At 52.0% G+C, this 22505-nt stretch overlaps 3 protein-coding genes across 8 annotated transcripts in view; 1 reads left to right on the top strand and 2 right to left on the bottom strand.

Annotated features, from left to right (window-relative positions):
* PNPLA7 (patatin like phospholipase domain containing 7) overlaps positions 1-6449 on the bottom strand; it is a 64409-nt gene extending 57960 nt beyond the window's left edge. For 5 of the 6 annotated variants that reach the window (XR_003901801.1, XM_029919826.1, XM_029919829.1 and 2 more), the window contains exons 1-5: positions 6391-6449; positions 4950-4981; positions 2034-2108; positions 1776-1863; positions 1242-1321 (exon numbers count right to left, since the gene is read on the bottom strand). Coding sequence is in view for 5 of the 6 variants with exons in the window: in XM_029919826.1 (XP_029775686.1) it covers positions 1242-1321; positions 1776-1863; positions 2034-2108; positions 4950-4979 (273 nt within the window). In the remaining variant the exon portion in view is untranslated. Of the gene's footprint in view, positions 1-1241; positions 1322-1775; positions 1864-2033; positions 2109-4949; positions 4982-5499; positions 5720-6390 lie in introns of those variants that run through there. The other variant, XM_029919827.1, reaches the window with a different exon arrangement.
* A 138-nt stretch (positions 6450-6587) lies between these two features.
* On the top strand, positions 6588-7720 carry MRPL41 (mitochondrial ribosomal protein L41). The gene has a single exon (XM_029920317.1). The coding sequence runs from the start codon at positions 6728-6730 to the stop codon at positions 7133-7135; it is 408 nt and encodes a 135-aa protein (XP_029776177.1). The 5' UTR covers positions 6588-6727; the 3' UTR covers positions 7136-7720.
* A 693-nt stretch (positions 7721-8413) lies between these two features.
* The window catches only part of DPH7 (diphthamide biosynthesis 7), a 16496-nt gene continuing 2404 nt past the window's right edge, over positions 8414-22505 (bottom strand). The window contains exons 5-11 of the mRNA XM_029920962.1: positions 21930-22085; positions 20374-20465; positions 19779-19951; positions 15463-15532; positions 15277-15342; positions 14604-14776; positions 8414-8942 (exon numbers count right to left, since the gene is read on the bottom strand). Of these exons, the coding sequence (XP_029776822.1) occupies positions 8515-8942; positions 14604-14776; positions 15277-15342; positions 15463-15532; positions 19779-19951; positions 20374-20465; positions 21930-22085 (1158 nt within the window). The 3' untranslated portion in view covers positions 8414-8514. The remainder of the gene's footprint in view (positions 8943-14603; positions 14777-15276; positions 15343-15462; positions 15533-19778; positions 19952-20373; positions 20466-21929; positions 22086-22505) is intronic.

Raw genomic sequence — 22505 nt, 5'->3', positions numbered from 1 at the left:
GGACCCAGCCTCAGCTTCAGGGGTCAACCGCAGCCCTCAGGAGTAACAACAGCTCCCAAGGTCTTTCCCTGCCTGTCCCATCTGCCCCACCTGCCCCGGATTCAGGGAACCATCCCTGGTGCTGCTGACAATGAAGTGCTACCTGGCTGTACCACCACACAGCCAGGGTCCTCAGAGTGCCGGGTCCTCAGGCCTTTGTCCCCTCCGCCTGCAAAGCTGACGCCCAGCCTCCCCTCGGTCACGCTGGCACAGCAGCCCCTTCCGACAGCTTCTAAAATCTGGCCCTACCCGTCCTGCCTGCCTCCCCACCTAGGGCCTGAGCCACTGCAGGACTATGCGGCAGGAAAGCTCTCTGCCCCTTCCCCACCGTCCAGGCCAACTCAACTGCCCCATGGTGGTAAGGAGTGCAGAGTGCCAGCTTCCTGCACGTTGGCAAGCCCCCTTGGGTAGCCACCGCCCCTCTGTTCCCTGAGCTGTCTCTGCCCCGTGGCGTCAGCTGTGGGTGTGTGTGGTAATGACTTCCCCCCAGGTGACCCAGCACCACTGGCCCACTCCTGTCCTTCTCAGCCCAGGTCTGGCCACTGCACAGTCCTCTGTGGGACCAGTGCCACCTGACCAGACACTTGAAGCAGGCTCCTTCAAGACCTGCTCCAGATCACTCCACCGGGCCAGAGCAGGCTGTGGCAGCGCTCAAGCTCTGGGCCAGCACCACGGCCTGCCAGCAGCACCAGCGGGCCTCTGTGTCATGGCCAGAAGCGGTCCACCTACGGACTCATACACCTTCTTGTGTGTTATTTCGAGTTTGCTACAAGAAACACGAATCAACTGGAGCTATTTTAAAACACAAGCAATTATTTTGAGCATATATTTCAAGTACAGTTAACCTCTGGGCAGCGTGGAGTCCCTCCTGCTCCCCTGAGGGTGACCAGGCAGGGCTGCACCAGGCCAAGATGTGAGGCCTCCCAGCTTCAAAATTTTGGCAGGAACCCCAATTTCAGTACCAGAGCCAGAACCCTTTGTCCACCCCCCGCCTCCGCAGAATGTTCCTGAAAGAGCCTCTGTCCTCTTTTCTAGCTGAGATAAATGCACACTCAAAGTGCCGACAAGGCCTCCGTCTCTACACCGGCCAACAATCTCTGAGGGTAGGGAGGCCTCCGCGCTGCAGTGTGAGCGCGGCCGTGGGCTGCTGGGGACCCCGCTGCACTGCGGCCTGTAGGCACCGGGCCTGCGGCACAGGTTACCTTCCTCATGATCTTCCTGCCGTAAAACATCACTTTGTCTCTCTTTCGGAATCTGTACTGAGGAGTGGGCTGTACTTGTCCTGCAAGGGGAAGAAAGGGGCCTCCTGAGCCACGTCTGGAACCCAGGCAGGCAGGAAGGCTCTGCCAAGCAGCCCATAGGGTGTGCACACGGAGCCCATCCTGTCCCCGCTATGGTGTTCGGCAGGGGGAAAGGCACCCGGCATCTGGGGCCCAGCCTGGCACAGGTGGGCTCACAGGGAGCAGGACTTACAGCTCTTTGTACTAAAGTCTCGCTTTAAAGTCACGCTCAGAAACGTGAGCCAAGAAAGCTGGGAACATACTTAAATTCCGTGGGTCTGGTGTGCAAGCACAGCCTCAGCTGGGACAGGCCAGCGATTCCCAACAAAAGCTCCCAAAGGTTTGAGGGCTGCTCCCAGGAGCTCCAAACAGGGGGCAGATCACCGAAACCTTCCCACACCTCCCAAGCCCTCATTCCTTCCCTGGAGAGCTGGATATCTGAGGCAAGATACTCACGGAATCGGGTAACCCTCCGGTACACAAAAAAGATGATGATGCCAACAAGGGCGAGGGCCAGGAGGGCTCCAATTACAATCCCCGCAAGCTGAGTCAGGTCACAGACAGACAGAAAGAGCACCCGTCAGCAAGGCTGCCGCAGAGCCCCTCCCCGCCCCAGCAACGGGCTGGGACGAAGGGGCCAGGAGCAGCCAGGAGTGAAGCCAGCCCACAAGCCCCAGGGCCCACCCGTCACCAGGAAGCACGCAGGGTGGTTACCATGGTGGACTGTGAGTGCTGCTCCGTCAACTGCAGCCCCCAGGACTGCAGGACAGGACCCAGACAGAAGCCAGCCTGGAGGGGAACACTGTGGTTACCAAAGGCCAACACAGGCACAGCCCTGGCTTCCCAGGGACGCAAGAACAGAGCTGCTGGCTAGGGGGGCAGTCGGCAGCCCCGGGAGAAGCGATCTTCTGAGCTGCTGAGGTCCTCTGAGCACGCCTGCTCAGGAGCGCATCGAGAGAAGCCCATCTTCCGAGGCCACCCCGGGATGGCTGGGCAGGGCCAGCAGCCATGCTGTGTCGAATCCCCAATCTTCAGCTTTCCAGTTCCTCAGATGCAAGCCCGCTGGGAGCTGCGTCAGCCTCGCCGGATGACACAGTCACAGCAAGGAAATGGCAGCTCCTGTCGTGAGACGCAAAACTGGTATTTTCTTCTACCATATTGGGCTCATATTGGGAATGGGACCACTGTTATTGATTAGGCCTCACAATGTTCCAAATCAGACCGATATTCCCCACACAGATACCTCATGAGAAAGGAGATTTTAGATCAAAGCACTGTAGATGTTCGTTGAAAGACTTCCAATAGGCCCCTATAGATTCGAAACATAGACTATAAAGGGGTTAAAAACACAAGAGTTGCATTTAAGTCTGGCCTGGAGAAAAGGAGCCTAATTTGGAGTATAAATAATGACAGAACATAGTCCCTTCCCAAGGTCCACATTCTACAAATACCCTCCCTTGTACTGACTTCAGTTACGAGGATGGATAAGAAACTAGAAACCCAGGTGCAAGGCCTATGCACACAGGTCCCCATTGTGCTTGCATGAGAGATAGAGCTTTCTCAGGCAACTTAACAAGCATTCTTTCTCTTGTGGTTCATAAGTCAAATAAAGTAACTCCTAGCCTATCTATATACAATTTAACCTATGTTTTAATTTTAGCATTACTTGGTTGTAACTTGTTAATTAAAGCCAAAGTCATAAATATTGGCAAATAACCAACCCATCCAAAATAAGATAAGTTTGTTACTTTCTTGTTCTGGAGGACTGACATGAAGAATGGAAGGGGAGGTTCTACAAAAATACGTCTGTAAAAACTGTTTCAGTCCACTTTCGCTGATCAAAGCATCTTATCACAAAGAATTAGCCACTGTAAAAAATTCTATTTTCTAATGTCATGTTATCGCTTGACCTATAAATAAAGACACCAAAACAACAGAGCAGAGATGCCTGCCTGGTGATCAGAAAGAAACCTGAGGCTCTCTCTCTCCTTTTTGCCAACCCATCCATCCTCCAGAGAACCCTGGACCTGCTGGAGCTGGACTCAGGCACAATCCCAGCTGGCCACTAGGGGTTGCACTTCACAAGACTGTGTGCTGCCAGCCACAGGGCACGTGGATGCCTGCACCACAGCAATGTTGAGAAACCCCGAGGAGTCATCTGGATTCTGAGAACACCAAAGGCCTGCTCATAGCAGAGAAAGGTTATGTGCCTGCTCCCTATCACCTCCCAGGAAGGAGATTTTGGGGGCTTCTGAAGTCCAGACCCAAGGGAGGGAGGAAGAAGAGAAAAGTGAGCACAGGATGGTGAGTGGGCATACAGCTGGGGCCACCTACCCGGAGGATACTGGCTGATTCCCCAAAAAAGATGAAGATGAAAACAAGCATTAGGGAAACCAGCAAAATAAGCAGCCATTGTGCATTCCTCCTGGTGTCCACATACCTCCTCCCAAGGGGCCGGGAACAGGAGAGGGCAGGGAGCCCCTGTTAATCCTCTCTAGTTTCTACCCAAGTACTAAGGACTAGAGGAGAGAGCCAGCATCAGACACAGTGTGGACAACAGAAAACCAAGTGAAATGAAAGGGCATTCAGGAAACAGTCTCAAGGGGCGCCTGGGTGGCTCAGTCAGTTAAGCGTCCGGCTTCAGCTCAGGTCATGATCTCACGGTTCGTGGGTTCAAGCCCCACATCGGGCTCTGTGCTGACAGCTAGCTCAGCACCTGGAGCCTGCTTCAGATTCTGTATCTCCCTCTCTCTCTGACCCTCCCCTGCTCGCACTGTCTCTCTCTGTCTCTCAAACAAAACAAAACAAAACAAAATAAAAAAAAAAAAAAAGAAAACAGTCTCAAAAGCAGAATGTTGGTCGCCTCAAGACAATATAAATAAGTGGTCCAGAAAAGCAGGTCTTCAATCTTGGTTCAGAAGGCAAATGGAAGCTGTGGGAGCTTTTTGCTTCAGAGCTGAGGCATCCAGCCTCTCCTGGCCCCGACTGTGCTTGGCTCTCAACGTGACAGCACCCAAGCCCACACCCTTCACTTAAGTGTGTCCCTTAGAGCGCAACCACTGCTTTGAGGACAACCAGGGTTACCCACGGAAAGGGTCCCACAGGTGTCCCACTATCTAGTTCTACAAGCTAGTATAGTTGAGCATCTCAAGCTTCTCAGGGTTATTTTAATGCATCTACTTTTCTGTCTCAGGAACAAAGAAAGCTTTGTGATGTAGCTACAGATGTTCCGCTGAGGAAAAGACTCCCATCAAAACAAGCAGGAGTCTGGAACGCGTGGGGGGCTCAGTCGGTTAAGCATCCAACTTCGGCTCAAGTCACGATCTCATGGTTCATGGGTTTTAGCCCAGTGTCGGGCTCTGTGCTGACAGCTCAGAGCCCAGAGCCTGCTTCAGTTTCTGTGTCTCCCTCTTTCTCTCTGCCCCTCCTCCCCACACATGCGCGGTCTATCTCTCTCAAAAATAAATGTTAAAAAAATGTTTTCTAACAAAAAGAAGTCCTAAGGGGAAGCACCCCTTTTTAGCCCACTTCAGGGAGCTGCCCACAGAGCAAATGCTAAAAGGCCCAGAAACGCCCCTAACTAAGAATTTTGAGGCTCTGATTCCTCCCCGAAACCACCTAGTTCCATACCTCTGGGCCGGCATCTTCCTCTTGCTTCATGGCTAAAAATGAAAAAAACAGTCAAGGTGAAAAGAAGGACTGCTTCACACTAGGGGAAATGTTCCCTCAACTCATGCTCATGGGGAAAGCACTGCTTTCAGCCTTTTCTCCTGGGTTCCTCTTCTCCTTAAATTGTGTTTTCACTGAAAGGAAAACCCTGGTGGAAAGCTGTGCTCTCCAAAAAGAGAAACACCAGAGCCACTTCCCTGTCTGTGAACAGCTCTCCGATGGCTGCCCAGGAACCTGGGACCACAGCCACGTCCTACTCCTCTCCCAGCCGGTCAAGTGAAGGTGTGGCCAGCTCAACCAAGGCCTAGTGCAGCCAGGAGCTCCCAGGGCCTCAGGGATGAGGCTGTGGCTGGGGGGTGGGAGAGGGGTGTGTGAGGCCAGGCCCGGCAGCCGACTACCGACTACGACATGACCTAGTGGCCTGTGTCAGGGGATTTCCTATCTTGGTGTGGTTGGCTTCAAGGTGGGTGCCTTGGGTCCAGGGGATGATGAACTTGAGAACCTGGCTCACCTTGCCCTTGTCTAGTGGTGAGGAGTCAGGTCTGGAGCCTTCACCTTATGGCTCCCAGGCCCCTTAGAAAAACAGCAGCAAGAGAAGAAACTCTTCCCAAAATTCCACCCAGAGAAATCAGAATGCAGCAGGCAGATGCAAGGTCATAGTGCACTTGCTCCTGGGTCAAATTCCTGTATCCTCTGTCACCACATGGAAAACCCTTCCTTCTCAGATCAGTGTCCTGAAAGGCCAGCAGCACCCTTGACCCCAACTCTGTGGTCTGCTAGTGCCTTGCCCAGGCAGTCTCCCCGCAGCACCCCGCCCTACATGTTTGAGGTGGGGTAGAGCTCACTGCCCCCAGAACGTGCTAGGGAGGCAAAGTGGAAGCCATTGCTTCTCCATGGGGTACAGCACACAGCCAGAGGGATGGGATGCAAGCGGGCGGTAGGGTTGGGAAACAGCAGGTTAGGAGGCATCCGGGTTAGTAACCATCCAGGTTGGGGTGTCATTTTAGAGGGTCATTGGGTTGGGAAACCTCGGGGTTGACGGGTTTCGGGGTGAAGGGGGCGTCAAGATTAGGGCGCTCGGGTCGACAAGGGCTGGGGTTGGGGGGCTCTGGGTTGAGGGGTGTCGTAATTGGACGTCTTGGGTTGACAGGCATCAGGGTCGGGTCTCAGGGTTGGGGGCTCAGGGTTGACTGGAGTCGAGGCTGGGAACGGTGGTTAGCGTCCAAAGGACCGAGAGGACATGGCATCCGCCTCCCACAGGCGGCTCACCGCGCAGCGCTGGGCCGGGCGGGCTTGTGGAGCGGTGTGCGTCCCGGCACGGGGTGGGGAAGCTAAAGGCTATCCTTCCTCACGGGGCCAGACCCAAGGCATCGCCACCTCGGGGCGCTCGGCGGCGACTCACCGGGCCCGCGCGCTCCCGACGCCCGCGCTCCCGTCACTACCCCCACCGTCGGGCCGCCGCGCCGCGCACGCCGGACCTCCACGCGCATTGGCCGCGGCCCGGAGGTTCCGCCCACTCACAAGGCGGAGGCTGCGCATTGGACACAGCGCAGCCAATCGGAGCTGCTCTTGCTGAGGTGCAGAGGCCGGATGGCGCCGGAAGCCGCCCGGACTGCCGGAAGTCGCCACGGTCGCCGGAAGCGGAGTGCGGTGCGGCGGAGGCCCGCAAGAGTTCTTCTGACCACGACCCCTTGCGTGTGGGCTGACTCGGAGAGCGCTCGCGTCCTGCGGGATCCAGCATGGGCCTCCTCAGCGGGGCGGCCCGCATCGTGGTGCGGGGCGCCGACCGCATGAGTAGGTGGACCAGCAAGCGGGGCCCACGCACCTTCCATAAGAGCCGCGGTGCCAAGGGCACCGGCGTCCACGTCCGCGACGGGAAGTTCGTGCAGGTCAAGGAAATGGTCCCGGAGCTGGTGGTGCCCGAGCTGGCCGGCTTCAAGCTCAAGCCCTACGTGAACTACCGCGTCCCGGCGGGCACGGACGAGCCGCTGACGGCGGAACAGCTGTTCCAGGAGGCAGTGGCACCTGCTATCGAGAAGGACTTCAGGGACGGCACTTTCGACCCGGAGCAGCTGGACAAGTACGGCTTTGAACCCACGCAGGAAGGCAAGCTCTTCCAGCTCTACCCCAAGAACTTCCCGCGCTAGGAGCTGAGGAGTGGCGGCCGCCCGGTGTGCCCATGGACCGTGTCTGGCCATCGTCCCCGACCACTGGTCCCAGGGTGGGCAAGTGGGAAAGCATTTCCTTCGTTTTGTTCCTATTAAAGGCCTTGGGTACCGTCTGGTGTTGCTTTGGCATCCGATCATTGTGAGATGAAAGGGTGCAGCATGACAGACCCGGGTGTAGCGACCGAGGCAGAGCTCGCAACAGTGGCCCCGTTCCCTGTGAAATTGGAAGCAGTGTCTTCCCAACCAAAAGGTTCTGGAGAGGTAGGCCCGGGGCGAGAACACATGGAAGAAGTAAAACTCACAAGACACATGGTGCCACGCGACACCCGTTACTCCGGAAGCCAGGGAGCATGTTCTCTGTGGGTTCAAAAACAGCTATTCGGGGGGCCTATCTCCAGTAATCTGCAGTCTCTCCTCTGGGTTCCCCGGTTTCAGGGCACAGTCCCTGGAGTCTAATGTATCCTGCTTCATATTTAATTGACCCTTAAGTAACCATTAACACAAACCCTTAAGGAGGATTCAAATTCTTGTATTGAAATAAATGCACCATTAGCTGGGAACTGATCATTTTTGCAGAGTAATTTCTTAACGTGTTCTGACCTATATTTTCATCAGAAAAGAGAAATGTGTGTTCGCTGACTCTGAACACCTCCACAGCATCCTGGTAGAGGTTTGACAAATTCTACACTAGCCTGCCCTTCAACTACTGTCCCTTCCATGGAGGCAATGAACACCTATGGGAGTCAGATGAGTCACAAACCCAGTTATGTACTTGAAGGTAGTATATGTGTAAGTTCTGGAAGCCACTCAGGTTACTAAAGCCACGATGGGGAAGACTTCACGTTTATGGCGCGCTAGGGCACCTCAGTGTGTACAGGCTTCTTTTTATCAGCGTAGGAGGCCACAACAAGCGCTTCTGGTGCCAGGATAAGGGGAGCTGCTTTTTTTTTTTTTTAAAGTTTATTTTATTTTTTTGAAAAAGAGTACATGTGAACAGGAGAGGAACAAGAAAGAGAGAGGAAGAGAAAGAATCCCAAGCAGGCTCTTAGCCATCAGTGCAGAGCTGGATGTGGGGTTTGAACCCACAAACCTGTGAGATCATGCCCTAAACCAAAGTTGGACACCTAACCGACTGAACCGCCCCAGGGCCCCCAGGTAAGATTTAAGAGAAGCCGATTGTTTTGACTGTTTACACTACGGACCCCGTAAGACACACTGCACCTTACACAGTCACCTGTACAGATTACAGTAGGAATCTCAGTGAGATGGGCTGACGGCAGTTCACTCACAGAGTCGCACTCTGGGCTTTATTTGTGGAAATGGTCTTTGACTTCAAGCTGGGCACCCTTGTCCCCAGCTCAGATGTTTTCCCACTTCCAGAGGTGAAGGATATGATCATAAAAGGAGCAAGTAACTAGGAAGTTGATGTCACAGTCACAAGCCGTGGTCCCTGCAGTGTGCAGCTGGCTCTCACCTTTCTTCATCATGTCCTCTGTGAGTGCCTGGACAGAAGTCCTCCGTTTGCTTCCGCTCTGAAGTCTGGTGTGACCTTCTTTACCGCACTCTGCTAACTGGTCATAAGAGCGTGCTCGTGACTGGTGTACAGCCTGCAGGTCTGAGAGATGTGCTGCTTTGGCTCCTGAGTTGCTGCAGGGGAAGGAACCCGAGCAGGACTGGCAGGTCTGTAGTGGATTGTGGACGTGGAGCCAGGACCAGTCAGCTCCATACACCAATGAGCTGGGCAATGTGTGGGAGGCAGAGACTGTGCAGGCTTCCTGCTTCTCCTCTGGAATGAGACAGAACACAGGAAGTGTGTCGTTACCCAGGTTGATCTCATCACTACCAACTGATGGGCGCTGCCCACTATCAAAGGGAGACTCTGCTAAAAGCAGTCAGTCATCTGTCAGTAGCCAATGTGCATCACGCCAAGGAATCCTGAGACGTGGACAGATGAAAACAGACTGCCATCTCGCAGTGAGTGTGCTGTGGGGCCTGACGAAGCGGACTGGCTACAGAAGCACAAGGGCGACGGTGCCTTTCCAAGTCAGAGGACTTGGCAGACACTTCAGTTAAGACTTCAGAGCAGAGGACAAAGGAGTTAGCCAGATGGGAGGGACAGAGATACATGAGACACCGAGAACAAGCGTGTTTCATGAAGTTCAGAGATAGGACAGGACACATCCGGGAAACCACAAACAAGTGGATGTGGCAGAAACGCCATCAGGGAGTGGCGACACGTGTCTGGAGGGTCAAAACCACACAGGGTTCAGCATGCTCTGTAAAGTCTGGATTTGAGCTTAGAAAGGACTCATTGCAGAGTTAAGCAGTTTTCCTTCTGGTGAGTTAATCCAGCAACTTTGAGGATGGAGGCAAAACTGGAAAGAGGTCCACCAGCTATGGAAAGTTTGAAAGCAATATTTGACCGGAAAAAGGAAATGACAAGGTGTTGCCAAACCTGAGGTAGTTTAGGTTTCAGGGCAAGGCCAAGCATGGCAAGAGCAGCCATATAAAACTGTAGGCCGGTGACCTGGGGATGTGAACTTAGAAAACTGTCACCAGGTAGAAGGCCTGGTGGCCACTCAGGTCTTTAGTAAGCCTGGACGGCCACACACTCTGAAAGGGCGCCTCCCAAGTGCAAGGGTCCAGGCCACAGTCATCAGAAGTGCAATTAGAAGGGCGCCTGCGGGGCTCAAGTCGATTAAGCGTCTAATTCTAGATTTCAGCTCTGGTCATGACCTCATGGTTTGTGAGTCTGAACCCCCCCGCCACACCCCCACTTTAGGCCTGCGCTGATAGCATGGAGCCTGCTTGGGATTCTCTCTCTCCCTCTCCCTCTTTTCCTACCCCACTTGTGCCCTCTCTCTCGTTCTCTCTCTGGATGGATGGATGGATGAATGAATGAATGAATGAATGAATGAATGAATGAATGAAGAACTGCAATAAGAATGAGTAGTGATGAAGAAAGGCTAAGAGGTGTAGACTAGGTCAGTGCTGGAACCAGGAAACGCCAAAAGTGCCACCAGAACACAGGGGATCCTACTCCCGAAGCCAGGGCTTTGCCTGGACGGAGGCGCCTCCAGAGAGAAACCAGATGCTGACCTTCCCCAGGCAGCCTGAAAGGCACTCAGGCAGCACGAACAAGGGAGGGAGCACCCCACACGATCATCACTGTCCCTCCATGGTAGCTTGGATGGAACTCGGAGACAGGGTCGCAGGGCCTTCCCAGCCAGGACCCCATTCCAGGCCCCAAGTCAGCCGATACCAGACTGTATCTCCTACCCAAGTGCACACAGAATATTAGCAGAACATCATGTTAAACAAAAAGGATCCAAAAGTTCCACAAAGGAGATACAGTACAAGCAAGCAACACTCTCTGATCATAATGCAATAAAGACTAATAACACAAAGGAACAAAAAACTTCTTCTACCTAAAAAATTTAAAATCTCCCACTAAACCACACTTGGGCAAAGGGAAAGTATAAACTCAAGTCACAGAATTTTTATGAAAAATGAAATCCTTACATGTCACAACTTAAAATATGCTTAAATCAGAGAACATTTCAGACACAAAAACACTTAATGCAGGGGTACCTGGGTGTCTCAGCTCATGACCTCATGGATTGTGGGGTTAAGCCCGGTGTCAGCTCTGCACGGACAGTTCAGAGCCTCCTTCAGATTCTCTCTACCGCTCCCCCACTCTCACCCACAAGCACTCTAAATAAATCAATAAACAAACAAAAAAACCCCACTTGATACAAACACAATAATAAAAGTGAACTGTACTCCCAACTCAAAATGCTAGAAGAAGGAGACAGAGGGAAACAAACATAAAAGGAGAAACTGATGAGACAGAGAACAGAAAAACACAACTACAATAAAAAGCTAAAATCCTACTACTTTTTTGAATGTTTATTTTTGAGAGAGCGAGAGAGAGACTAGCAGGAGAGGGGCAGAGAGAGACGAGAACAGAGGATCTGACGTGGGCTCCACGCTGACAGCAGAGAGCCCGATGGGGAGTTTGACTCACACTGTGAGATCATGACCTGAGCTGAAGTCAGACCCACTAACCTAATTAAAGGAAAAGGAGAGGGGCGCCTGGGTGGCTCAGTTGGTTAAGTGTCTAACATCGGCCTAGGTCATGATCTCGCAATTCGTGAGTTGAAGCCCACATTGGGTTCTGTGTTGACAGCCTGGAGCGTGCTTTGAATTGTGTCTCCTTCTCCCTCGGCCACTTCCCCACTAACTCTCTTGTGTCTCAAAAATAAACATTAAAAAATATTTTAAAAAATAAAGGAAAAGGAGAGAACTCTGCATATGGCAAGTTCCACCTTTATATATTTGTATAAATATACAAAGTAAAACGGGACAAATGAGAACCATCAAAGATTTTTTGGGGGGCACCTGGATGGCTCAGTCGCTTAAGCTTCTAACTTCGGCTCAGGTCATGATCTCGTGGTTTGGGAGTTTGAGCCCCACGTCACGCACTGTTCTGACAGCTCAGAACCTGGAGTCTGCTTTGGATTCTGTGTCTCACCCAATCTCTGCCCCTCCCATGCTCATGCTCTGTCTCTTAATAATAAATAAACATTTAAAAAATTTTTAAGAGTTTTAAAAAATGGCTTTTTGGGGCGCCTGGGTGGCTCAGTTAAGCGGCCGACTGCGGCTCAGGTCAGGATCTCATGGTTCATGGGTTTGAGCCCCACATCAGGCTCTGTGCTGACAGTTCAGAGCCTGGAGTCTGCTTCCAATTCTGTGTCTCTCTCTCTCTCTATCCCTCCCCTGCTTGCTTTCTGTCTGTCTTTCTCAAAAATAATAAACATTAAAAACAAATGACTTTTTGTAGACTCACAGAATTTTACCAAATCTTGATCAAAAAGATAATCCAAATGATGTAAAAATTACTCAAAAGAAAATGAAGAAAAATGTTCACACTTCTGGTTTTGATTTTCACATGAATCAAACATACTGCTGAAATCTAATCTTGATAAAACAGCACCGGATTACATCCAACATCACATTAAAAAAATCGCACACAGGAGGTGCCCGGGTGGCTCAGTTGGTTGGGCGTCCAATTTTGGCTCAGGTCATGGCCTCGCAGTTTGTGGGTTTGAGCCCTGCATCGGGCTCTGTGCTGATAGACCAGAGCCTAGAGCCTGCTTTAGATTCTGTGTCTCCCTCTCTCTGCCCCTCCCCTGCTCATGTTCATGTTTCTCTCTCTCGCTCAAAAAATAAACAAACATTAAAAAAAAAAAATCACAAGCTGGGATGCCTGAGTGGCACAGTCAGTTAAGCATCTGACTTTGGCCCGGGTCATGATCTTACAGTTTGTGGGTTTGAGCCCTGCATCAGGCTTGCTGCTATCAGGACACAGCCCATGTCGGATTCTCTGTCTCCCTCTATCTCTCTCCCTTCTCTGCTCTCTTTCTCTCAAAAATAATTAAACATTAAAAGAAAAATCACATGCCATAACCACATGGGATTTATTCTAGGAATATATTCTGTATTAGGAATTCCATAAGCAAAATTTACCATAGCTACATATCTAAGAAGAAGAATAGCATAGCTCATATTATAAAAGCATTTGACAAAAACTCAGCAATTCCTGATTTAAGAAAATATGTACCAGGAAAGCAGGAATGGAGAACTTGTTCAATACAACAACACAGATACACTTCAGCCCCTATACATCACTGTACCCGACAGGACCACCAGGATGTCCCTATCAAGGTTAGGAATCCAGCAAGGGGACCCTTCACTTACACTACTTTTTAAAATTGTACTGAAGAGATCAATGAACAAAATCAAGCAAGAGGAAACAATCGGTAGTACTGTATCAGAATCAGAAAATAAATAAAATTATATCTTTTTGCAGATGACATATCTACCTGGAAAACCCATGGAATCAATGATAAATAGAAACAATTTTTTTTAATTTAGTAAGGCAGCAGGATATGAAATTACCAACAAAAACCCAATAGTTTTCAATTACTCAGATAATATCCAGTTACAAGATGTAATGAAAGAGAAAACCCCATTTATAGCAACAACTAATAGACTGCTTACATATAAAGTTAATAAGAAATGTACACTGTATGGTTAAAACCCTCTGAAAAATACAAAATCAAACTTGAACAAATGGAAAGGCACCCCTTTTCTTGAGTAAGGACCCCAGATGATGAGTCAGTTGTAAAGTTAATTTATATTTATTTTTTTAATGTTTATTTATTTTTGAGAGAGAGGGAGAGGGAGAGAAAATGAGAGGCAGGAAGGGGCAGAGAGAGAGGGAGACATAGAATCTGAAGCAGGCTCCAGGCTCTGAGCTGTCAGCACAGAGCCCGACACGGGGCTCGAACTCACAAACTATGAGATCCTGACCTGAGCCAAAGTCAGACACTTAACTGACTGAGCCACCCAGGCCCCCCTGGTTAATTTATATATATATATATATATATTTTAAATGTTTTTATTTATTTTTGAGAGAGAGAGAGAACATGAGCAGTGGAGGGTCAGAGAGAGAGGGAGACACAGAATTTGAAGCAGGCTCCAGGCTGAGCTAGCTGTAAGCACAGAGCCCAACGCGGGGCTCGAACCCACGAACCGTGAGATCATGACCTGAGCTGAAGCCGGCCGCTCAACCAACTGAGCCACCCAGGTTCCCCTGGTTAATTTATATTTAATGCAAGCCCTATACCAATCCAATAAACTTTTTTCTGGAACAAGATAAGTTAATGTTCAAATTCCAATACAAGAATAGTCAGGAAACCCTTGAAAAGAAGAGTGAAGGTGCCCGTAACCTTGCTATTACAAAGGGACCACCAACCCCCTAAGATCACAGCAGTAGGTACAGACATATGAAGAGACAGCCAATGGGACTCGGAAGACAAAAAAAAAAAAAAAAAAGCCATGGAAGTACATAAAGTTGATAGACAAGAAGAGTGGCATCTCCATTCACTGGGGGTAGACGGACTTTCTAATAAATAGCGTTGGGATAGCTACGTCACGTACAACAACACAAACCAAAGTTCTGCCCCCTGCAGAACAGGAGCCCTGGGGGTGCAGGAGACAGGCCTTCCGGCCTTCAGAGCAACTCAGAGCAACGAGGTGGTGCCTTAATCACCTTGTATAGAGGAGGAGGGGGGCGGAGTCACAAAGGCAGCACAAGGAGGGAAAGGGGGCATCAGGCGTTTATGAAGAGAGAAGAGACCGTGCGAGTCCTGACAGTGAGGACTTAGCGGCCAGAAAAAGGCCGCGGTGGGCCTGGGGGCTCCCCTCTCCCTCCAGCCACCTTCTGTGGCTCAGGCACAGTCAGAGCTGGGTCTGACCGGTGCTGGGTTCTGCTCAGAGAGGTGAGTAAGGGAGCGTAAGCAGACGTGAAGCACTGGGAGAACAGGGGGGCAGGAAACTGAACCCCCACCCCAGGCGGGGCTGCCACAAGCCCCCGACTCACCTATTGCCTTTTGGCAGTTGAAGATCTTAAAGCCACTATGCATACACGCTGCCAGGAGCAGGTGCTGGTGGAAAGGATGCCACTTGAGCCTCCACACTCCGCCCTCCGCGGACATGTCCGCAAAAGGTTGCTTCATGTTCCGAGTGTCCCACAGCAGGATGTGCTCGTCGTAGCTGAAACCCATCCAGCACAGGGGTCACGCGGGAAAGCCAATGCCTGCTTATTCCTCAAAGTCCCCAGGTGGCAGGGGGACGTCTCCTGGGGAGGCCCATCCCACTCGCTCCTCTAGGACAAAGTCCCTTTTCCCAAGCCCAGGTAAGAGTTGGTCCAATTGGGGTCACCTGGGTGGCTCAGTAGGTTAAATGTCCAACTCCTGATTTTGGCTCAGGTCCTGATCTCACGGTTCAGGGGATCAAGCCTCACATCAGGCTCTGTGCTGAGAGCAGCCTGCTTGGGATCCTCTGTCTCCCTCTCTCTCTGGCCCTCCCCGGCGCACGCACAGGCATGCACGCACACACACACACACACACTCTCTCTCTCTCTCTCTCTCTCTCTCAAAAACAAATGAACATCAAGAGTTGGTCCAATCAAACACTGCAGTGGTCAACATGAGAAAATGAACTAAAAGACGCAAGACGGACCTCTGTGCACAAACCCTAAGGGCCTCACTCACCTTCCCGTGGCCAGGATGCTCTCCTGATGCGGGCTGCTGTGGACGCTGCACACACCCATGGAGTGCCTACAGGTGAAAGTGCAAGGCCTGAGCAGGCACGCCGCCGGGACAGGTGTCCCCGGAAAGTCCGGAGGAGGGACGGGAGGGCGGTGTCACATGCCTAGGGCCGCCCCTTGATGAATTTACCTCTTGCTAGAGAACACAGATGTGCCACGTATCCTGGTGTCCCAGCCTCTCAGAAGGCCATCGTCCCCACCTGAGTGGAAACAGAAACGACCACTGACAATGGCAATGACAGCAGGAAGCAGCCACTCAGGGAGGGAATCGATGCCTGTCAGGAAACGCCCACGCAGGAGTGTCCCTGGGCGGCTTCAGGTCAGCACCAGGCGGAAGAGCTCCGGGAGCAGCCCCCAGAGAGAGGCCTGCGCCGGGGCTGGGTCTTCACTCAAGAAGAGGGCGCCTGCAGGGAAGACAGGAGAGGCGGCCGGATGTGGCCCACAGGAGTGACAGGAAAGGGCAGGAAGCTAGGGGAAGGGTTTTCAGGTCACACGTGGCTAAAGTGGCTTCTGTTCAGGCTCCGGCGACCGATGCTCCGGCTGCCGCAAACCAGAGTGGCCACATCAGAGAGCTCCGAACGGGACCTGCATGCAGGAAGCAGCATGTGAGCACTGGGTTTTTTTTCATGTTTATTTATTTTTTGAGAGAGAGACGCAGAGTGAAAGTGGGGGCAGGGTCAGAGAGAGAGGAGAACCCAAAGCTGAGGCAGGCTCCAGGCTCTGAGCTGTCAGCACGGCCCCAGGGATCTGAAAGGGCAGTGCCCTCTGTAACCTTACAGTGAAAAGGACCCTTGTGCTGGTCTTAGGGAATCTGAAAAAATAGGAAGAATCGGGAAACCGACACCCTAATCCACAACCAATCTTTGAAAAAAGCAATAGGATACAGGGTGAAGGAAGAGGAGAAAGGCAAGAAAAGCAGGACCCACAGGGAGAATGGAGAGGAGCAAAAGAAAAAGGCCTGCGTCTGGCCACTGCGTCTGTCCGTCCGTCCGTCCACTCAACCGGCGTCGTTCCGTGCGCCCACCCCCACCTACCCGCCTTCCACTCCGCTCCCCGCCCTCCCGGCACATGCTTCCTGAGCGCACTGCAGGCCCCGAGGACAGACAGAAGGGATACGGGAGGAACGTGACCTACTGCGGCGGGGCCCCTGCAGGGGAGCCTCAAATCTGAGCTGCCGTCCTGTGGCAAACTTGCAGAGAAAGTTGGCAGTGGCTTCTTTACACACTGGTCTCTCTCACACCCACGTCCCTCCACCAGGACATCCTGGCGAGCATCTTCACACACACGTCCAAAGTCCTACCACCTTTCTCTCGTGTGCACTGCTCCCAACTCGGTCTGAGGCCTTCCTGTCACCGCCCACATGGCAGGTCCTCGGGCTCTGCCCTGGCCTCCTTTAAGTCTCTGCTGGCTTCATTAGGAAAGAAGACCCCCTTCAATTCTGCAACATTAAGTCAGGAAATGTCACCCTCTGCTCGATATCCTTCCTGCTATGGCTCCTATGTCAGTCTGTACCAAAGCCGAAGTCCTTCCTGAGGCCTGCAAGGCCCTATGACCTTTGATCTCACCTTCTTCTGTTCAGCCACCTGCCTCCTGCCGTTCTGGTCACACAGCCACTTGCTGTCCTCATGCAGCAGGTTCACTCCTGCCCTCCCTCTGCCTCCCCGTGACCATGCTCTCTCACAGGACAGTCTGCACCTGCCCACAGCACCTGAGCCCCCAGCCGTGGCCCCCTTTCTTCTCCTCGGAGCCCCTCTGCCCCCGTTCACTCGTTCTGCATTATGCTCGTGACCACTGCCTGTGTCTTCTCAGCGGGGGCTCAGGGAGAGCAGGGCTTTTGTCTGTCTTGTTAGCTCGTGTGTCTCAGGCACCTAGAGCGCGCACAGCACATATTAGAGGCTCAACAAACATTCACTGAATAAATGACTGGTGCTGAATTACAACACCACAGCCTCCACTCTGCCTGGCTCTGAATCAGCTGAGTCTCAAGGTAGCACGGATCCAAGAATGAGAAGGCCTCAAGAAATTAAATCTCCTATTGTCATCACTGAGACCGTTCAACAGTGTGACAGCAAAAAATGCAGAGAGGACCCTGCCGTCAGGGGGAGATGAGCACTAGGCACAGTGAAGATGAGCAGGGGTGCCCGAACAAGTACAAGAGGCCGACTGGACCAGTGAGCGCGGCCAACAAGCCGAATAAACCGGTGATCAAACACTGAGATTGGGGGAGAAACAAATAGTTCAGTCAAGCACAGAGACTGGAGAGGACACTGAATATGTGAGGGAAAAAGAATCACTCAAAACTAGGCTGAAAGACAGGCAGGGACCCGATACGCAAATCCACAATCTCGCTGCGGGGATTGCACAAGTATTCTAGATAGAAGCTACGAAGGGTTTAACCATGACTGAAGTGTCATAATGTTTGCATATTTTTAACAAGTTTTAAATTTTTTGAGAGACAGAGAGAGACAGAGCGTGAGCAGGGGAGGGGCAGAGAGAAAGGGAGACAGAATCCGAAGCAACTCCAGGCTGTGAGGTATCTGCACAGAACCCGATGCGGGGCTCGAACCCCAAATCGTGAGATCATGATCTGAGGTGAGGCTGGACACTCAGCTGAGTGAGCCACTCAGGCGCCACAATCTGCAGGTTTTTAAAACAACAGCTCTACCTACAGTGTGGGGGCAGGATTGAAAAGGCACAGAAGGAATGCAGGGCCATCCTTCAGGACTCTGCTAGGAGATGAGGTGTGACAGTGTCCCCAACAGGTGGAAAGGGAACGAGATGGCCAATTCTGAGATGCTTAGAAGAGAAGTCAATAGGTCTGCCACTCCTGGAAAGGGGGAGGGGATGCTGGTGTCGGGTTTGGGCAGCCAGAGTCTGCCCTGGGGTCGGGGATTAGGCAGGAGCTAAGTGCAGCAGGACAACACAGGGACAAGGACTTGGCTCGGGACTCACGTATGAAATGCCCAGGAAGCACCTTTTTGTTCCCTTAATTTATTTATCTTTGAGAGAGAGAGTGTCTGAGAGAGAGAGAGTGAGAGTGTGCACACGCAGGAGAGGGGCAGAGAGAGAATTCCAAGCAGGCTCCACGCTGTCGGCGTGCTGACAAAGCACAGAGCCTGATGCGGGGCTCAGTCTCAGTAACGATGAGATCATGACCTGAGCTGAAGTCACCCCCCGCGGAAGCATCCTTGCAGAGTGCTTGGCAGCTGGCAAGATAAAGGAATCAAGAGCTCAGGGGGAAAAAGGCCTAGGGTGCCTGGCTAGCTCAGGCTGAAAAGTGCGTAACTCTTGATCTCAGGGTAATGAGCTCAAGACCCATGTTGGGTGCACAAATTACTTAAAATAAATTAGTAAAATTTCCTTGAAAGAAAGAGAAAAAAACAAAGAAAGAAGGAAAATAAAAGAAAAAGAAAGAAAGAAAAAAAGAAAAAAAGGTCTGCTTAAGCAACCAAAATGCAGTTGTTTCTGGAAGAGAGAGAGCAGCTGAAAACGTAAAAGCGACAACGCAGAGTGAGAAGAACACGCAGACAGGACAGAGGGACAAGGGACACTTTCAAGCAGAGGGAAAGGAGCCAGCAAAGGAAGGAGCAATCAGAAAGAAGAGGAGAGCTCAGGATCATGCGTAGAAAGGACCGCGCCAGGAGGGGTCGGTGTGTGACCTCGCTGAGAGCGGCCCCCTGCGGCGGCCACCGGCCAGAAGCACCAGGACTAGCACCAACGGCGGTTCATCGGCCATGGTGCCTCCCGACAGTCTGACAGAACGTCCCTGACCTCCCTGCTCGCCGCGGAGCTTGGCACACCGTGGGCAGCTAGACGCAAAAGGAAACGGGTCAGACCTTTTCTTTGCCTCCCCGCAAGCCCCTTCTGTCTTCTAGAGGCCGATGCCCTTGCCCCCACCTCCCATCTCCCCAGAGTCCTCTCCTCCTGGGGAAGAGGGGCCGCTCAGCGACCTGGCGCCTGCGGCCTCCAGGTCTGTGCATCTCTCGTCCTCACACCAGCACCCCCTACACAGCGCTCACAATGTCCGCAAACCAATCCTGTCCCTCTCAGGCTTGGCTTTGGGAAGGTCAGCTGGACCCAAGAGAGGAGCAGACAGCCTGAAATCCAACATGACGAGCTCAACACTGGACCCAGTAAAGGCCGCGGAAAATGTGGAAACCCGGGATTTCTCGGAGCAAGAGATCAGACACCAGGCATGGCAGGAGGCAGAGCTCCCACTGCTCCAACACTGGGGGCGGTGCCCCCCAAGACCCCTAATGCCTGCAGCCAGGTGCACTTTGTTTCCTAAGGAGCAGCCAAGTGGTGAGTCCCAACTACAGTTTTAACCCCAGAAAACACATTCTCCACAAAGGGCTTCCAAGATCCCAGCATGTCCGGAGTTACAGCCCTGACCTGGGCCTCCCCTGCTCGCTCCCTCCCCACACCCCGCCATGGAGAAGCACCAACCTGAATAGACGATTTCTGTCTGCCAGTAATTGAAAGCAGCAATCCAGGCCTCAAAGTCATGGGCTTGCCACGTGCTCACCTCCTGCAGCCCAGGCCCCTCCTTATTCACCTCTAGCAGGTGGAGCTGCCCCTTGGAGTCGCTGCTAATGATTTTCAAGGGCTGGTCACCGGCCCTAGAAACAAAGAACCAACAATAGAGAAACCCAGCTGAATATATTCATTGACCCAAACTCATCACCCACTTCTGGTTCCCGACTGGTGGCATCCCGAGACGGGTCATGGGAGGTTCTCCACGGGCCTGGTGCATGGAGGTGCCTGTGAAGGGGTTTGGGCATCTGGCAGAAATAAAAACCACCATGTAACTTGTCAAGATAAACGCATGTCAGCTTCTCTTGATGAAAACACTGTCCTTTTTATCTGAAATGTTGGATTTTTTTATTTTTTTATTTTTTTTAAGATTAGGACTGGTAGTGACATTCCCAAGTCTAGGAAGCCACAATCAAGGCTGGTGCAAGGTTTCCATTCTCTCTTGCATGAAAAGAGGAACAAATGCTCAGAGGAAAGACGGGACTCCCTCACCAATGCCGGCGCTTACCTTCTAGTTTTCCCAGTGGACCAATCCAGAGACAACGCCAGACACTGCTTGTCCAGCGCAAAGCTGGAGGACCGCTGCAGTGCGTAAGCGTTCTAGTGGAGAGAAAACATCGCTATCAAGGGAACAGCCCAGAACCCTGGAAAGACTGTCCCTGGAGCTCAGGTGGGCACCATTCCCCCACCACCTACTAGGTGAACAGAACGGGTTAGTCCCTCATCCACAGCAGAATGAGAAGACACAGGGGATCTGGCCCCCCCTCCCCGTCCCGGAGCGGACACACCTGCAGGAGGCCTTTCCCAAATATGTGACCCTGGGGGAAGCGGACCTGGTTTTCAGACCCCCTCGCGTCCGTGCACTCCTAGATACAATCACACCGCCTGCGCAGCCTCCAAGGCCCTCTTCAGGCCTCAAGGGATGCTGGCACGTTCTCTCTCCAGGGACAGAGACACCTGCTCTTTCCTCCAGTTTCCTTTTCAGAAACCACAACTAGCCATTAAACGCTGTCTGTTTCTATGATTTATGTGAGTTTTCTTTATTACCTAAGTAACCTGAATAGTGCTTAACTGTACCAAAAGGCTCCTAGCAGGCTGCTTCCTCAGGGCCCTCCCTGGGCTTTACCAACTCTTACTCAGAGTCCCAGCTGATGGGCCTGGTCTTCCTCCCTCACTCGCTCACCAGCTGCTCTCAGCTGGCCTGCAAGGCCCATTATATACACACGCCCTCAGCTGCCATAAAGCCAACAGCGAGTGGACCTCCTCCAGTGCCACCTGCACCCCTGTACCACTGTGTGTCCCTCTGTCTGAGTCAGAGCTTGGTCTTGTGGGCTGTTTACTTCCCTCAAGTGCAGGACTTCCCTGTTCTCTCCCTCTTCCAACAATCAGATGCAGTCATTCTGCAAATGCGTGGTGCCGATCAACACCCAACGCTCTGAGAAAGCCACGGAGGAAACATATGCCTTCCTAACACCACTGTCACACCTAACACCACTGTCACACCACTGTCACTGTTCTTGGCCCCAGCGTCATCAGCCTAAGGATGCTGGTCCAGCTCTCCTTACAGAGGAGCGTTCAGATCCACTGACAGGTGCATAAATACCCGGTCACTTCAGTCCTCATGCTGGTGATATGCAAGTGGATCTCTTCTCAAATTTAGATGCAGAACCCAATAATTTAAGAGACTGCATGCTAATTTAGAATGTATTATGACAAGGGTGCCTGGGTGGCTCAGTCAGTTAAGTTTTTGACTCTTGATTTCAGCTCCGGTCATGATCCCGCAGTTTGTGGGACCGAGCCCCGCATTGGAATTCACACTGACATCATGAAGCCTGCTTGGGATTCTCTCTCCCTCTCTACCTGCCTCCCCTCCCCGCCACACTCTGGTTCCCTCATGCTCTCCCAAAACAAATAAATCAAAATTTAAAAAAAAGTTTTATGATACGACTTGCCATTCATTGAACAGAAACCATCCTACAAAAAGTTTTATATCAGTACAGCCTCCTGCCCAATCCCTCTCCATTCAGATTCTTTCCACCCACAACTCCTGGCCTAGTCACTGACCTCAGATTCCACCAAGCGGAGCAGTTCTATGGACCCACCAGCATCTGCCACACCCAAGAGGGCATGGCCAGCCACTGGGGCATGGCACCTGAGAAGAGAATTCACACGCCAGTCAGAACACGGGATATGCCCAGGGCACAGGCGAACATCATGCACCTCAGTAACATTAAATTTCACTTCCCAAATCAGGTTCTAGCCTACAGTTCTGTTCCAAGATTTCCCAGCTCATGAATCAGAAAACTAGCATCACTTCCCAGACTGATACCAACCCTAGGACTCAGAAATGAAATGAGCCCAAGTCTCCAGTAGCCTCCAAATGCTAAGAGGTGGGCAGCACAATAAAGAAATAAACCCAGGGGGCGCCTGCATGGCTCAGGCGGTTGAGCATCCGACTTCAGCTCAGGTCATGATCTCACAACTTGAGTTTGAGCCCCACGTCGGGTTCTGTGCTGACAGCTCAGAGCCTGGAGCCTGTTTCAGATTCTGTTTCTCCCTCTCTCTTTGCCTCTCCCCCACTCACGCTGTCTCTCTCTGCCTCAAAAATAAACTATACAAAAAAAAAAAAAAAAAAAAGAA

Source organism: Suricata suricatta, chromosome 13 (genome assembly GCF_006229205.1).
Source record: "Suricata suricatta isolate VVHF042 chromosome 13, meerkat_22Aug2017_6uvM2_HiC, whole genome shotgun sequence".
Taxonomy (NCBI): Eukaryota; Metazoa; Chordata; class Mammalia; order Carnivora; family Herpestidae; genus Suricata; species Suricata suricatta.
Note: the sequence above shows the minus strand (reverse complement) of the source record. Positions and strands in the feature narration are given on the sequence as shown.